This window comes from Colius striatus, chromosome 1 (genome assembly GCF_028858725.1).
Source record: "Colius striatus isolate bColStr4 chromosome 1, bColStr4.1.hap1, whole genome shotgun sequence".
Lineage (NCBI taxonomy): Eukaryota > Metazoa > Chordata > Aves > Coliiformes > Coliidae > Colius > Colius striatus.
The window spans coordinates 53,760,332-53,774,328 of record NC_084759.1 but is presented as its reverse complement, the minus strand read 5'-3'; the positions used below and the strand labels follow the sequence as shown (position 1 = coordinate 53,774,328).

The 13,997-nt window shown below is 41.1% G+C and overlaps 1 protein-coding gene across 1 annotated transcript in view; it reads right to left on the bottom strand.

The window, feature by feature from the left end:
• Positions 1-13,997, bottom strand: part of UBAC2 (UBA domain containing 2) — a 105,548-nt gene that overhangs the window by 84,844 nt on the left and 6,707 nt on the right. The window contains exons 2-3 of the mRNA XM_061996246.1: positions 5,083-5,210; positions 249-368 (exon numbers count right to left, since the gene is read on the bottom strand). Coding sequence (XP_061852230.1) covers positions 249-368; positions 5,083-5,210 — 248 coding nt within the window. The remainder of the gene's footprint in view (positions 1-248; positions 369-5,082; positions 5,211-13,997) is intronic.

Sequence of the window (13,997 nt, the reverse complement as noted above, 5' to 3'; positions counted from 1 at the left end):
GTTACATTTGTTACCAAAATTAAATTCTGTGAGTCTGATAACTAATACAGCTGCAAACATTAATTAGAATAATCCACTGACTGCAAGATATTATCAATATAAACTTAGATTTATGGAAACCAACTTCTCTTTAAAACCATTTAATATACATTTGTATACAAAAACTGAAACATTAATCCAAGACTACAAGATTCTAAATGGCATAGGAAACAGTTTCTGGTAAAAAAGAAAAAGTAACTGGAACTTACTGAAAATTTTCTGCTGCCATATCTTCTTTCAAATATTCTGAAGTTGTAAATGAGTAGACTGCTGCAGAACGTGTCTTTCAAATCAAGACATACTGTTCTGCCACACACAAGTCTCCAAATCTAGAAGGTTAAAGATCATGATATTAAGGTCCTCTTCCTTCAAGGAAATTCTTTACAGAATTAACTGAATTTTAACATTAATCCAAGTGCTCACGGTGAACATAATATCAAAGTCAGACAACATAAATGCAGTGCATTTAAGGAGAGAAATAAACAGAGTAGAATGTTATGGACAGTTCTGTTTAAAATATTTTCAAAGAACACAGCTGTAGTGGGTCTGGGATGGCAGTGATTTTCCACAGCAGCTCTTGCACTGCTGTGCTTACTGTTGGTATCAATATTATGACTACTGCTCGAACAGCATCAGGGCTGTCCCTCCAGCATTCCTTCCCCCACCTTCACCAATAGCTGTGGGTGGGCACAGTCTTAGGAGGGACCACAGCCAGAACAGCTGACCCAGGCTGACCAAGGAAACGTTCCATACCATATGATGTCAGCTCAGTAATGTAAACTGGGGGAGAGGAGCAGGAAGGGGAGGCAAGATTCATTTCTGGCCTTCCAAAAGCAACCACTAAGCGTACCGAAGCCCTGCTTCTTGGGAAGTGGCCGGACATCGCTGCTGATGGGAAGTAGAGAGTAACAGTTTTATCTGCTCTTGCTTCGCTTCCTGCACACGTGGCTTTGCTGTTTCTTTATTAAACTGCTTTTATCTCAACCCACGAGACTCCTACCTTATTTTCTCCCCTTCCCTGTCTTGCTGAGGTGGGGGATAGAGCAGTGTGGTGGGCACCTGGCATCCAGCCAGGGTCAAACTACCACAACAACGGGAGACTGTGTTAAAGGCCCTGCTAAACTCAAGGTATGCAAAATCCACTGACTTCTACTTGTTCACAACATCACTTGCCTCATGGAAGTAAGCAACTGGTTAGTCAAGCACACTTTCATAGAACCACAGAATGGTTGAGACAGGAAAGGATCTGTGGGGATTTTCTAGCCTGACATCCTCACTCAAAACAAAGTCAATTGCAGCAGGATGTTAACTATGTCCAGTCTGGTTTTGACTGTCTCCAAGCAGGGAGACTACACAACTTCTCCAGACAAACTGTCCCTCTGTTCCATCAGTCAAATAGTGAAAAAGTTTTTTTCTTTAAATAGAATTTCTTGTATTTCAATTTGTGTTCATTGCCTCTCATCCTTTCACTAGGACTGTCTCTTTCTTCTTTACTCCCTCCCATCAGCTGTTTACACATATTGGTGAGATCCACCCTAAGCTTTCTCTTCTTCTAAACAATTGCAGCTCTCAGCTTCCCCTCATATGCCAAATGCTCCAGCCCCTGACCATATTGGAGGCCTTTTTACTCCTCTCCAGGGGCAGGAGTTTGCATGGTAGCAGAACTAACCAGTGCACTGATTACTCATCCAAGTTTTACATCATCACCAGCTTGTTGAGAACACACTCTGGCCTGCTGTCCAGCTTATGAAGACACTAAATTATTCCCATATTGTGGTGTACACCACTAATGACTCGCCTCCAGGCAGACCTTGTGCCAGTGATCAAAACCCCGAGTCAGGTTTCAGTCTGCATCACTGCCTACTTCCCTCATTTGCACAGTTTGTCCAAGGATGTCATGGGAAACCGTATAAAAAGCTATACTGAAGTCAACATAAACAACACCTACTTCTCTCCCCTTACAGTCATCTACCTCATCAGAGAAGGCTATCACATTAGTCAAGATTTCCACTTAATAAATCTGTGCTGCCTATACTCAGTCACTTTACCACTGTTTTTGTCTCTGAAAATTATTTCTGGGAGGACTTGTTTCATCACCATTCCAGAGATACAGATGCTTCTGACTGGCCTGTAGTTCCTCAGTCTCCTTTCTTGCCCTTCCTGAAGACAGGAATGACATCCAATTTCTTCCAGTCGTCAGGAACCTTCCTTGATTGCAATGACCTGTGCAACCAACTGTGACCCATAGGATCTGTGCACTTCACCTTAGTTGCATGCTTCCAGTCACGTCTGTGTCCTACATATGTTGAGAAATAGCTTCTAAAAAAGATTTGCTCTGTGACCTTCCTGGGGAGCAAAGTATGGCTGAGTGGTTGGATCTTACCTGGATCCTCTTCCTACCCTTCCCTAAGATGGATATGATGTTTGCCTTTCTCCAGTCATTGAGTACCTCCAGTAACTGCCATGACCATTCAAAGATGCTATAGAAAGGTCTCACAATTACATTTCCAGCTTCTTTAGTACCCTCGGAGGTAACCCATCTGGTCCCATTACCTCACGTGTGTATAGTTGAATTAAGTGATCTCTAATTCAGTTTTTCTCAATGGTGGATACTGCTTTAGTCTCACAGACTCTGCTTGGGGCCATAGGGACCTTGAAGGCCTGAAAGCAAAACTAACAGGTACAAAACTACAAGTACAAATGAATAAATATATCTGCCTGAGTATCTCAGTCTTTTGCATATCCCTTGTCACTAAGTCCCCCAGCACAGTGAGGATTAGGCTCCTCAAGCCTTTCTTTTGCTGCAGACATAGTTACAAAAGCCTTCGTCTCCCTCATTAGTTTCAAGCTTGGCTTTGGCTCTTCCTGTTCCCTTCCCTAAGCCATAGCCTGACAGGCATTCTCCCCTCTGTGGAGGCCCAAGTGCCAACCTGCTGCCTGAGCCTGATGCTTCTCAGGGTCTTCAGGCCCCAGCCTTGATGCTACTGCCTCTAATTTCCCTGACATACCACAGGACCAAACAAGAAGAATAGCATACGAGGAAAACATCTATCACATGTCAATGTGACTACTTACTTTAACAATGTTAAAATCTAGCTAGCGGCATAAGTACCATCCCTCCTCAAGTCCAAACTGGCAGGGCTATGACCTTGCAGGTGCATATTTCAACACTCACATTAACTGAACAGCCTTCATGTAGACTGTGAATTCTATGTCTATTTGCTCTTTATTTTAAGCATGTTAAAAAACATACAGGTATAATGTAATTAAGATCTTAATTTTACACACAGCATCTTTACTGCTCTTGAAGGTCCTCTAATTTATGGAAAGATGTCTTAGTTTTGGACTGTACATATTTTGTCTTCCAAATCAGATGTACTCTTCTTCAAACGTACTCTTTCAATTCTCCAAATCAAATGTACTTTTATCTCTTCTATGGATGCTTTATTTCCTATGCTTTCTACCAGCTCTAAGAAGTGTTAACATTCAACATGCAAAATGTCTGTTCAGCCCTTGAAAAAATTCCATTCCATTTAACTCATCCCTGCATATGAATTCATTCCTAAGAAACTTTCTTTTGTGTGTTTTCATTTGAATATTCACATCAGACTGGAGTTAAATGATCTGCTCTCCCTGATCTCAGAGGTACATAATTATAAATGATATAGTTTACTTCAAAGGCTATGACAGTAAATGAAATGATTTCAGGAGAGATAAAAACTCAAACGCACAAGTTTCCCAAAGCACCACAATAGAAGTATCATAGTTTCTACCCATAGTTGCAGATGTTTATGCTTAAGACAGAGTGAAGGTGGTTTCTTTGAATAAAACACAACTACTACAGTTTTTCAGCAGATCAAACAAAAGGAAAGAGAGGACTTTTCTAAAGACAAACTGTAAAACAAACAAACCTCAAACCCACAAATTTCCACTTAAAACTCACGTAGTTTCTCAGACTTCATCCTCCTCCTCCCCAAACACTTGGTTGTAGTATTTATAAAAGGCAGACATCAATTTTCACAGCACAGCATTAGCAAGACACTTGGAAAATATGAGCAGTGCTTTTGCAGAGTTGTAATTTACATTATTACAATAAAGCTGTTGCTCTTGACCAGAAAGATTAGACAGTGCAATAGCACAGAGTATCACTAGCTACATCTAATAATCTTTTAAGGCTTATAGGCTGTAGTCAGCATCCTCAAAGACACTAAGTTGACTATATACTTTTTTTTTATGTAACTGCATGTGGGGTAGGATAATCACAGAGACTTTTGCCGACCCTTCTCTGTTCAGCAGTAGTTTGCAATTTCCAAAAATGAAAGAAACCAAATCCCCACAAAACCTAATCACTTCTAAGTGCATTATTTCACTAATTACAACTGATACTAGAAAATTCTTAATTAAGCTGAGAATAAACCCTTACAAGATGCAATATCTAAAAAGATAAAGTATCTAAGTTTGAACTAAGAATGAGCAAGAACTGTCTAGTAAGCAGATTACTGAGGAGCATAACAAACTTTCCCATCACTTGGAAACTTTACATTAGAAGCAGCACTTCTGTTCAACACACGAATTTTAGTTTTCCACAACTAATCGCAACAGAAGTTACAGAGTGAAAGTTATGGCCTCTGTTGTTAAATTAAATCATATATAAACAGAGTATCTGATCAAAATACCCTCCTTCATCCTCAAAAACTAAGCCCAATAAGATACAGATATCCATCTCAAAATACTTCTATTATGACATGGGTTAAATCACACATTCACAGCAAACTTCCAAACGCTAGTGGCTGGGAGGAAAAATGATACAAACTCAATCATTTCCCAGACAAAAGAAAGAAGTTAAAAGCTAAGTTGATCATTTCATATCAGTTTTTCTAATTTTCAAAATAGTGGCATACTGGGGTGACATTAAAAAAGGTAAGAACAAGCTGGTCTACAGCAGTGGAGGAAAAGAACCGGAGGAAAAACAGACTGGAAAAAAAGTTGCATAGAAGTATGCATTTTGCAGTCTCTTTACATACAAAATGAACTGTTTCTTACCTGAAAATCCTCTCTGATAGCTTGTAGGTTATATGCAAAGAACTTCTGATAATGTTGGAAAAGTAGAGTCAACAGAATCGAGATGGCACTTGGGACTATTAACAGACTCTTTGACAAAGGTGCTTTATCTTAAAGAAAAAAAACAAAAACAAATAGTCATTTTAGAGAAAAGTCTCTCATATCTAAAAAGTGACAATTTTTAACAGATAATTGGAAAACATAATAGTAGGGGCACCATTTTGACTTTTTATCTCAACAACTTCCCATATTCTCAACAGCTTGCAAATAGACAGGAAAAACATCCCAACCTAGCAAAGTCTTTAGAGATATTAATGACAGTTAAACATTTTGTTTTCAACATTCTTTCATGAGATTGTTTGGCTATAATTACACCTAAGTTCTCTACACATGTAGAGCTCATGCTTTCCTATGCAGCCCTCCTAAGGATCAGTTATATTTCAGGAAATAATCACTCTTTTTTGCTAGCAAAATATAAATGCACATCTAGTTAAAACAAATACCCTTGTTTCCTTTGCATTAGGGACTAAGAGAAACTTTTTTTTCCAGAGGCTATGTGAAGCAGGAACCACCTGAATAAATGTCCCGAATAAATTGACTTTGTCTTCACTGCACTTGGATCCACTGTTCAAGGAAACATATTTAAGTTCATCTTCACATTCATCTTCCTTCCATTCAATCATTACAATTATTAATAAACAAATTAATACAATGCGGACATTTATGAAATCAGAACTTCCTTCTCCCAGTAGCAGGACGTTCAGAAAGGACACTGAGAAGAAAGCAAGCAGAGAAATGAAAAATGAATCATAGTATCATTGAATCACAGAATGGTAGGGGTTGGAAGGGACCTTTAGAGACCATCTAGTCCAACCCCCCTGCAGAAGCACGTTCACCTAGATCAGGTCGTACACAAACATATCCAGGCGGGTCTTGAAGACCTCCAAGAAAGGAGACTCCAAAACCCCTCTGGGCAGCCTGTGCCAGGGCTCCGTCACTCTCACAGTGAAATAGCTTTTTCTTATATTTAAGTGGAACTTTTTGTGTTCCAGCTTCATCCTATTACCCCTTGTCCTGTTGCTAGCTACTATAGAAAAAAGGGATGTCCCAACCTCCTGATACCCACCATTTAGATATTTATAAATGTTAATAACATATCCCCTAAATCTCCTCCTGACTAAATAGCCCCAGTTCCCGCAGCCTTTCCTCATAAGGAAGATGCTCCAGTCCCCTCATCATCTTGGTGGCCCTGCGCTGGACTCTCCCCAGAAGTTCCCTGTCCCTCTTGAGCTGAGGAGCCCAGAACTGGACACAGGGCTCCAGATGAGGCCTACTCAGGGCAGAGTACACAGGGAGGAGAACCTCCCTTGACCTGCTGGACACATTCTTCTTGATGCGACCCAGGATGCCACTGGCCTTCTTGGCCACAAGGGCACATTGCTGGCTCATATTTAGCTTATTATCAATCAGGACTCCCAGGTCTCTCTCTGCAGAGCTGCTTTTCAGCAGTTCAACCCCCCTCGGTGCAGGGGCTTGTTCCTTCCCAGATGCAGGACTCTGCACTTGTCCTTGTTGAACCTCATGAGATTCCTCTCTGCCTAACTTTCAAGCCGGTCGAGATCCCGCTGAATGGCAGCACAGCCTTCTGGGGAATCAGCCAGTCCTCCCAGTTTGGTGTCATCAGCCAACTTGCTGAGGGTACACTCTGTCCCCTCATCCAGGTTGTTGATGAAAACATTGAATAAGACTGGCTCCAGAATTGATTCCTGTGGAACTCCACTGGCCACAGGCCTCCAACTTGATTCTGTGCCATTGATCACCACCCTCTGGGCTCTGTCATTCAGCCAGCTCTTGATCCACCTCACTGCCCACTCATCCAAGCCACACTGCCTGAGCTTTCTGATGAAGATGTTGTGGGAGACAGTGTCAAAAGCCTTGCTGAAGTCAAGGCAGATGACATCCACTGCTCTCCCCTCATCTAGCCAGCCGGTTATGCCCTCAGAAGGCTGTCAGGTTGGTCAAACAGGATTTCCCCTTGGTGAAGCCATGTTGACTCCCCCTGATAACCATCTTATCCTTCATATATTCAGTGATAACATTCAGGATGAGTTGTTCCATCACTTTTCCAGGGATGGAGGTGAGGCTGACTGGCCTGTAGTTTCCTGGGTTGTCCTTCTTGCCCTTTTTGAAGACTGGCATGACATTGGCCTTTCTCCAGTCCTCAGGCACCTCACCTGTCCTCCATGATTGTTCAAAAATGATAGAGAGAGGCTTAGCAATCACATCATACAGTTCTCTCAGCACTCTAGGATGCATCCCATCAGTACCCATTGACTTAAGAGCCTTAAGCTTGGCCAACAAGTCTTTAACCTCTTCCTCTTCCACCCAGGGCAAGTCCTCTGCTGTCCTGGCCATCCTGTTATCCTTGCCGGACTGGGCTTCCCAAGGGTCAGACTTGTCCGTAAAGACTGAGGCAAAGAAGACATTCAGTACTTCAGTCTTCTCTGCATCCTCAGACACCAGAGCACCCTCAGCATTTAGCAGCGAGCCCACATTACTCCTCACCATCCTTCTGCTGCTGATGTACTTGAAAAATGCCTTATTGCTGTCCTTAACTTCCCTGGCTAAACTTAATTCTAGAAGGGCTCTAGCCTTCCTAGTTGCATCCCTGCATGCCCTGGCAATGTTCCTATAACTTCTATAAACTCCTATAAATCTGCAACACACATTAATAAAAACTGCCAAGTGGAATATGCAGCAGGAATATACCTAACAATTCATTCTAAACTGTTGGTGTAGATGACAAAACGCACAAACTCTTGCCCAATAATTCAAGCCAATACAGAAACTCTGAAATACTATTTCTTCTACAGTTTTTCCCCTTTTCACACATGCACTTTAATCACATTTACTTCCTTCTCAAACATCCCAGTTATAGCAACAATTTTCAGACAACTGCTTTTTTGGGGGGTATTAAGAAATCTGCTGTCATTATTCTTACATAACAAAAGAAGCAGTAAGACTACTTTAAAAGTACCAAAGGGAAAGTAAAGAGCAGGAGCATGGGAAGAACAAAACTGCATTTAAAAAAGTGTAATACAGGAAACATTTAGTATATATCCAGATAAACCGACTACCATAAATCATTCTGTCAACATCTGCTGCACACTATAAGAGTGAACAGCTAGAAAAGGAAAATGGTAATAGGCACCAAAGCCAAGATTTTAATCGTGGGCCGATCCATAAAAAAGATAGTTCTTACTACATAATTTAAGTGTAATCCTCATCCAATTACTAACTGATGACATCAAGAACAACTTTGATGGGCACTGTTGGCTGTTCTCAGTTCACATCACCTTGAAGTCTGAAGTCTTCTAACATTCACTATGTGAAGAAAACATCTCTTCCTATGAGTATCATAATATAAACTTGTACTGAAAAATCTTTCAGTTGACAATCCATTATTGACTTCATTATTTACAAACTCGCCTTCCTTACTCCATTTAAGCAATTAATGCCTTGAAGAACTATTCTTTTGTAGAAGTCAGACAGTGACATGGATTGATATAGATTGACGTTACTCTGCTAACGATAAGCTATACTTTTATGATCGGCTTTTCTCTGTGAGACGTATCAGGAAGACAAAAAGTCTGTGTGACTTTTTTATTACAAGAAAATTATCCACCTTTCAATTACCTTTGGATTTTTTTCTCTCAAAAAATAAGGTTTGCAGTCTTTAGATATCCATTTAAGAAATGATTTATTCCTCTGCTTTAGTTGGTTGCTTCAAAAGTCTGAAGCCATTAGAGTACCAACAGTACACTTGGGGATAAAATAAACTAGAGGTGCCTGAAAGTTACTGTGCACACAAAACACATACATACTCACTTGAAACCTCAGCTAGTGCTTCTTTAGTTAACATTTCTTCTTGTGAAAAGTTCAGTTTTATAACTAGAATACCAGAGATAATTGAAAGCATAGCCTAAATCAGAACAACAGTAGCAGTCACAACAGTAGACATTTCTAAAATTTGATAAAAGTTGCTATTTCATCATCAAACGCATTTACATTATTTCATGAGTTTAAATATTTTTTTACAATAACTCATTAATCCTATAATAATTTTCATGCAAGGATCGTGTTACCAAAAAAACCCGTGAAAAGCAAATCACTACATTTCCGCGTGACTATATATTTCTATACAGGTTTAATACTTATATTTCTATTTTACTGTTATTTTCATATCATTAGATGATTTTTACATTACAGATAATGCACACTTGAACTACTTTATCCTATCAAGTTCATTCCTAATTGAAATGCATTCAAAAATAACCAACAGACCCTTATATGTTTTCTCCAAAAGTGTGAATACACATTTTTAGTATCAATCTCCTTTCAGCTTAGACAATTTTAAATCTTGCTAGAGAGGATGGATACCCTTTTTTTAAAACATCTCACCAAGTGAAAAACCTCAGAAGTAACTAACTTGTTAACATGCCAGTCACCCACAGGGAACATCACACGAGTAATGGAAACTTCTGCTCTCAAGCTTCTCAAATGTCATCATGGTTGACAAGTTCATTCTTGTCCGTTAAACTTGAGGAAGACAAGCTCTGACAGATAAACAGTGCATCTCCTGAAATGTTTTTTTCAAGTGTTTCACTGTACAATGCAGTAGTTTCATTTACCCCTCAACAGCACACAGATCCTCATCAAGGACTGTTTTGAGGTCACCAGTGAAGAAGTAACCCTCCTACTGCTGTGCAACATCTCAAACAGTAAGACCAAAAGTGACTGGCAATCCCAAATACCACCCAATTGGGTATTCTGACATAAAAATCATATTCCTTACTTTGAATATAAAGGTAAAATTTAGAAAGCAAAATTCTAGTCCAGTGGATTTGCAACCATGTTATCACTGAACGTATGAAGAATAAGATGGTTATCGGGGGAGTTAACATGGCTTCACCAAGGGGAAATCCTGTTTGACAAACCTGACAGACTTCTATGAGTGCATAACTGGCTGCCTAGATGAGGGTAGAGCAGCGGATGTCATCTACCTTGACTTCAGCAAGGCTTTTGACACAGTCTCCCGTAACATCCTCATCAGAAAGCTCAGGCAGTGTGGCTTGGATGAGTGGGCAGTGAGGTGGATCGAGAGCTGGCTGAATGACAGAGCCCAGAGGGTGGTGATCAATGGCACGGAATCAAGTTGGAGGCCTGTGGCCAGTGGAGTCCCACAGTAATCGGATCTGGGGCCAGTCTTGTTCAACATCTTCATCAACGACCTGGATGAGGGGACAGAGTGTACCCTCAGCATGTTGGCTGATGACACCAAACTGGGAGGACTGGCTGATTCCCCAGAAGGCTGTGCTGCCATTCAACGGGATCTCGACTGGCTTGAGAGTTGGGCAGAGAGGAACCTCATGAGGTTCAACAAGGACAAGTGCAGAGTCCTGCATCTGGGGAGGAACAACCCCACGCACCAGTACAGGCTGGGGGTTGAACTGCTGAAGAGCAGCTCTGCAGAGAGAGATCTGGGAGTCCTGATTGATAATAAGCTAAATATGAGCCAGCAATGTGCCCTCGTGGCCAAGAAGGCCAATGGCATCCTGGGATGCATCAAGAGGAGTGTGTCCAGCAGGTCAAGGGAGGTTCTCCTCCCTGTGTACTCTGCCCTGAGTAGGCCTCATCTGGAGCCCTGTGTCCAGTTCTGGGCTCCCCAGCTCAAGAGGGACAGGGAACTGCTGGAGAGAGTCCAGTACAGGGCCACCAAGATGATCAGGGGAATGGAACATCTTTCACATGAGGAAAGGCTGCGGGAACTGGGGCTGTTTAGTCTGGAGAAGAGGAAACTGAGAGATCTTATTAACATTTACAAATATCTAAATGGTGAGTGTCAGGAGTGTGGGACATCCCTTTTTTCTATAGTAGCTAGCAAAAGGACAGGGGGTAATGAGATGAAGCTGAAATACAAAAAGGTCCACTTAAATATAGGAAAAAACCCTCTTTTACTGTTCAGGTGAGGGAGCCCTGGCACAGGCTGCCCAGAGGGGTTGTGGAGTCTCTTTCCTTGGAGGTCTTCAAGACCTGCCTGGACATGTTCCTATGCAGCCTGATCTAGATTGACCTGCTTCTGCAGGGAGGTTGGACTAGATGATCTCTAAAGGTCCCTTCCAACCCCTACTATTTTATGATTCTATGTGCAGGATAAAAACATGTGCTACCAGCCTACCGGGGTATCAGTGACTATGGGGAGCACCAATGTAAATGTGCAGAAGAAGGAGAAAAACATGGGGCCTATATATCACAGAAAGAAAGCAAAATGAAGGATATAGTCTCAATTTGACCCTGAAGAGTTAAAATACATGAAATGTTATCTTCAAAGAGAAATTTGTCACCCCAAAATACTCTTTAAGTTGCAATTTTTTCAAACAGGTAGTAATAACACTGGTGCTGCAACATACGTACTGAGCTCATATCTAAGCAAACAGATAAATTATGTAATAACCAGCAAAACATGCCCCTACTATGATGAAGAGCAAAGAACTAGCTTTCGCTACAGATCTTTGCTTCCCCCTATTGCAATGGAGAAGTTTTCCCCACAACTGCCCTCATAATCTCACAGGCCACTGTCTAACCCAACATTTGTGCTACCACTGTGCAATACAAGAACAATCCTAAACACGCCATGAATGAGGAAATCATCTCTAAGTCTCCACATTTCAATCCTGCACTCATTACAAAGCCTGCAAATCCTCTTCTTCCACATACTTTTCTGTCTGTCAATACTACTTTTAAAGTACAGACAGTTGAGGAATAGACAGCTCCATCTGCCACAGATGGGGAGGTTTATGGCACAACCTTTCGAGTAGATGCTGCTTCAGAAACTGCTATTGCATCTATGAGAAGAATAGGAAAGTTGTAGCAAAAGTTTTTGAAATAATTTCCTGCTCCCTGCCTGTTCATCACTCACATGTGAAGAGGGACAGCATACGAGCATGCCAAAAGAGGCAGCCAGACGAAGCTAGTGTTTCAGAAGGGCTTTGCAGGGAACAACTTCACATCCTGGACTGCTATTCTGGGCCAAAGACTCAAGCATTGACTTGGGAGAGGACCTCATTGGCAACACCAGCTGATGAGCAGTGGCTGCAGAAACTCAAATCGGCTCATGACATTTTTTGTGGGGATCCTTATGGAGCTTACACCACAGATGCAGATGAAACATGCTGCATAACAGGGGTTTTTTTCCCACTATCATCTGCAAATTTCCCAAACCCAGCTGCTCTGAGGCAGACATGCTGCTTTCATAAAGCCAATTAAGTGCTGGGGGCTACTATAATAGCATGAAATACGCACAAACCATTTTTTAATGCTGATATACAAGATCTGAGTCTTTTAAACCATAACTGATGCCTATCTGAATGCACAGTACTTCCCTAAAGCATTGACGGAATCTGTATTTTGGGTGGTTGTTTTCCTGCATTAGACATCAGGCAGATATTCCATCTATTGTATTCCAAGATCTGTCCAAGAACCTGTAGCAGGTTCACTAATCAACAGCCATGTTTTAAAACAGACAGTTTTCAAGGACTCTTTCAAGTTTGCTGCACATCAAACAGCAGCAGGAACACCTTCTCCTGAATGCTTGGAAACCTTGCTTGTCCTTTATTGTAATTATTGATGAAATCCCCTGTCAGATATGCAAATCTGAATAATAATTTTTAAGTCCTTCCTAGACACCAATATGTGCCTTTGGGAGACCAGAGCAATCTTCCTAGATGTAAAGAGTAAATGCTTGTCTTTATTGTAACCACACACTGAGTCCTAAACAGTAGTTGAGAACAAATGAGAGCATGGTGAGAGTATGACAAGAGATATGGCCACATGTTATACTACATAAGGAGTCTGGAAGACACTAGGAGACTGTGCTGACCAGTAGGATGGAATTTAACCATATGACGATTTTTTTAGAGGTGTTCAATCCAGTATAAGTATTTTTTTAATATTTCAATCTTTGAGAAAAAAGCAGTATCAGAGGACCCTGCAAAAGCAGTGAAGTTACTGCTTCCTGAAAGCATTACATGACTGAACCAAGTATTCTGGGCCAGGAAAGCTGCTCTTGCCCCTGGTCTGGGCATAGACACAGGAAGGGGATCCTGTGTTCAGACTGTCACTTCACAGCGTACTCTGGTGGTTAACCATCATGATGCCTGCAAGTGAACACAGTAAGAGCATTGCTGCAGGGATAGCTTTTCCTCAAAGGCTTACAAACTCAATGCAGAAGCTGAGAGGTGAACAACATCAGTACAGATATTAATAAAGTCAATAAAGAAATCAACTGTGATCACGCTTTAAATCTATTTTTAAAAGGCACTGGTAACACTGTAAACAATAGTTACCTATACAATTACTGTGTAGAAAACTGTTAGGTTTACCCTAGGTCACAAACTAAAAAAAAAAATGAGGAGCTACTAAAAGGCAAAAAAAAAAAAGATAAGAAAGCCTTTGTTTCTAAAAGCAACACTTGAAAATAAATAGAAACAGTTAACAAAAATGTTCATCTCATTGAGCTGCCTCTTCTTTCTCGCAACCACAGAGCATGTTACCTTTCCACTATTAGTATACATCATCAGAAATAGCAGGTGTGGCAACACCACAACTCCATCTGGAGATCCCCATGCTAGCTTGAAATGAGCTAGCTCTGCAGCAGCAGAATAACCACATTTTTGTGGTGTTCAATGAACCACTAATCAAATTCAAATGCCTACGCCGCTCTTAGGACTCAAGATAGAATATTTTGAACCAGGTTGCATCATAGCACGCTGATGTACAAGCTAATTTGTTTTCCCATGTAGTACTGTATTGCATAATATTGTTATGCACAGAAGTCT